Source organism: Sinocyclocheilus rhinocerous, unplaced genomic scaffold (assembly GCF_001515625.1).
Source record: "Sinocyclocheilus rhinocerous isolate Xijiao unplaced genomic scaffold, SAMN03320098_v1.1 scaffold512, whole genome shotgun sequence".
Lineage (NCBI taxonomy): Eukaryota > Metazoa > Chordata > Actinopteri > Cypriniformes > Cyprinidae > Sinocyclocheilus > Sinocyclocheilus rhinocerous.
This window is the reverse complement of record NW_015638979.1, coordinates 965,438-968,817: the sequence shown is the minus strand read 5'-3', so window position 1 is coordinate 968,817 and position 3,380 is coordinate 965,438. Positions and strand designations below refer to the sequence as shown.

At 40.0% G+C, this 3,380-nt stretch overlaps 1 protein-coding gene across 2 annotated transcripts in view; it reads right to left on the bottom strand.

Annotated features, from left to right (window-relative positions):
• rps6ka2 (ribosomal protein S6 kinase, polypeptide 2) overlaps positions 1 to 3,380 on the bottom strand; it is a 59,900-nt gene that overhangs the window by 9,072 nt on the left and 47,448 nt on the right. For both annotated transcript variants that reach the window (XM_016566265.1, XM_016566266.1), the window contains 3 exons: positions 2,749 to 2,907; positions 2,434 to 2,595; positions 829 to 905 (listed from right to left, as the gene is read on the bottom strand). In XM_016566265.1, the coding sequence (XP_016421751.1) occupies positions 829 to 905; positions 2,434 to 2,595; positions 2,749 to 2,907 (398 nt within the window). The remainder of the gene's footprint in view (positions 1 to 828; positions 906 to 2,433; positions 2,596 to 2,748; positions 2,908 to 3,380) is intronic.

Sequence of the window (3,380 nt, the reverse complement as noted above, 5' to 3'; positions counted from 1 at the left end):
AGTTAGATGATTTTTTTTTTTTTTTTCAAATGTTCTGATTACACAGAGGTTTAAAGCTCAATCCATAGTCAGGAACATTAAATTGAGAGAGCTGCTTGGATTCTGATAGCTCTGGCATTGTGTTCAGTACAATTACTCTGTGACTTGACCCGGCTTATGTACCTAGTAATCCCCTCCACCCTTCTCTAGAAATTTGTCCCTCATCCCTCATCTGGGCAATGGGAGAAAGGATGTGCTACATAGCATTCTGATTTGTTTGTTTTGACAGGTCAATCGTAATGTCATAGAAAATGAAGACAGGGCTCTTGGGTCATGTGGGCAGATTGATGGCAGAAACAGTGTTAGCATACCTAGATGAATACTGTCAGTTCATTTAAAGCAACAAATAGAATCTGTTCATACTGAGATTAAGAAAAAAACAATGCAGCAATGAATTAGATCCATCAGGATTTTTTTCTTATGTGCGAGTGGCGACTGGTTGCTTGTTTAGTTATGTATTTTATATTTTACCTTTGCAGTTTAAGTAAAGTATTTTTTTTAAATGGTATTTATTTATTTATTTGATGGCAAAGCTGAATTTTCAGTGGCCATTACTCCAGTTTTCAATGTCATGTGTTCCTTCAGAAATCATTCTTATATGCTGAAATTTAAAGAACGAAAAGAAATAAAGTCTTTATGGTCTCTTTTGTTAAATTTAATGCATCCTTCCAGAATAAAAGTATTGTATAGCTGTATTAAAAATCAATCAATCAATCAATCAATACTTAAATCCTACTGATCTCAAACATTTGAATGGTAGTGTATATGTAATATGAAACATCAACTTACCCTGCCAGCATGGTGTACAGTAAGATTCCCAGGCTCCAGATATCGCAGGCGGCATCATATCCCTGTTTCTTCAGGACCTGAATGAATCACAGGTGTGAACATTTATTATAAAAGACTTAGGGCCAGTTTTACTAACAGCTTGCGCCAGCGCAAACCGTCTTTTGGCGTTAAAATAGTACTGTCAGGTTTTACTAAAGACGCGCAGTGAAGAATTAACGCTGAAAAGGTGTGGACAGTTATTTTTGCACCTGGCCTTATTGAATATGCATTTGTAGGAGTTTCCCTTTCAGATGCAAAAGTTATGGGAGGAGAGTATTAAAATGAATCACGCAACGCGTTTTACTAACGCTTGCGCTCGACAAATTACTGGCATTTGCGCCATTATTTAACGCCAAAAAAAAAGCATGTCAAACTATTTTGCACTTGAAATGGCTGCAATTATTGTTGCTTGGAGGAGCGCGTGGTAGAAGGGAGAGGATTTTTTCCACAAGTATTAATTTATTTTGAATGCCAGAAGAACAGAAATAAAAGACGACTTGGAACCTTCAACTAGGAGTCACGCAATACCAGCTCCATCAAAACTTCTAGCAAACCTTCATTTTTTGGCCTCCGGTTCTTTTCAATGTACTGTGGCTTCTTTATTTCTTTATTCTTTATTTGCGACTACGCTAATTTGCGCTGCGCTTGGTATATTGTGTTGGTCGATATGTAAATGAGATGTTGCATCTGTGTTCTTTAATTTGCGCGTTATTAGTAAATCACCCGCAGAAATTTCCACACCCATCGGCGCTGTTTTGGAATTGTGCACTCGTGCAAATTTGCCCTGCTTAGTAGAACTGGCCCTAAGTTTTAACTGGGTGTGCCTCACACGTCCTGAAAAGTGACGTGTGAGGCGGGCTCTTTGATCGCCCCCTGGTGGCTGGCTGCAGTACAGGTCATAAACCCCGCCCTCTCCATGTAAACGAATGGGACTTGAGTCAAAATAAAAAAATTAATTACACTTCCAATACAATTTTCCGAAAGATGGTTTTGGTCATTAAAGGTAGTTGTTATCACGCTAATATATGTTCAATTGTTCGTTTCTGTGATAAGTTTGATTTTACCTAGTAATTTGATGCTATAAAAATGGGGCGTGTCGTTATGGTTGATTGGGTCTGCGGGAGTTTGATTCCGCGGCTCCACCTCGCGACACTACTGCGCAGACTCTGGCTCCAAACTAATCTCTACTGCGCAGACTCGGGCTCCAAATGGCGTCATTTATTTAAGATGGCAGCGGCCATACTGAGATGCTTTGGCTTCACTTTTCTATAGTGGAAGGAATAGGAGACACGCGTCCATCTTTTTTTACAGTCTATGGTTTTAACCCTTAGTTCTAATTCTGATTGGATGAGTTGCATTTAAAGATATAAACTTTTGATAAAACAAGCAATATAGTTTGGTTATCTTTAAGTAGACTTTTAAACAGCATTCATTTTTAGGAGCAATTGTTATTTTAAATAATTTTACATTTGTATGACATGTTTTACAAACATTGAAAAAATGATTTTTTTTCAGAGATGAATAAATCATAACACTGAACAGAAAAGAAAATGTATCTAAAAGTACCTCAGGGGCCACAAAGTTTGCAGTGTAGCACGGTGTCATGAGCAGACCATTTTCAGCCCTTAACTGTTTGGCAAACCCAAAATCACATATTCTAATGGACTCTGGGTCGCCTGTTTCATCGACATACAGGATGTTACTGGGCTTCAAGTCTCGATGCACAACCTGGACACAGATGAAGAAACAATTCAGTTCACAAAGTGACTAAAATCTGTGTAATTTGCTGTATTAGAACGTTATGGCACTTTTATCATCAGTAGCAACCAAACAAGTAAGTATTGTATTTAGCTTCCCCACTGTGACCACATGCAAACTGACCCCCTGTGAATGCAGATACTCCACAGTCTTGGTGATGGTGCAGAGCACAGCTGCGGCCTCGCGCTCTGAGAAGCACTTCTGCCGCAGGATCCTGTCCAGCAGCTCTCCTCCTCTCATCAGCTCCATCACCAGATACACGAACTTGCCGTCGTCATAGACCTGCAGCACACAGCACAGCACAGCTCAGCTCACTCTCTCCATCACACTGCAGTGATGCAGCTTTCAATCACAGACATCAGCAGACCAGAGGGAGCCCAGGAGGCCTTACGCAACCAGAAGACAACTTGTGAAACTGGATCAACAGTAATGCAGGTTAACATTGTAAGACAGCTGAGATAAAGGCCTTAAAAACATTAAAGGGGTCCTATTATGCTTTTTTTACAAAGTCTTGATTTTGTTTTGGGGGTGTACTAGAACAGGCTCTCATACTAGGTTGTTCGAAAAACACATCATTTTTCACATATTTTACATTATTACAAAACTCTTTCTCCCCAGTCTGGCATGAATGGCTCGAATAGTTCCTGTATCAAATGAAGGCCCGCCTTCTGAAATACGAAATGTGCTGAGATGGGTTAGCTGGGCCAGTGTAAGTTGTGATTGGCACCACTCGGCGCCTGGTCAGGAAATGGCAT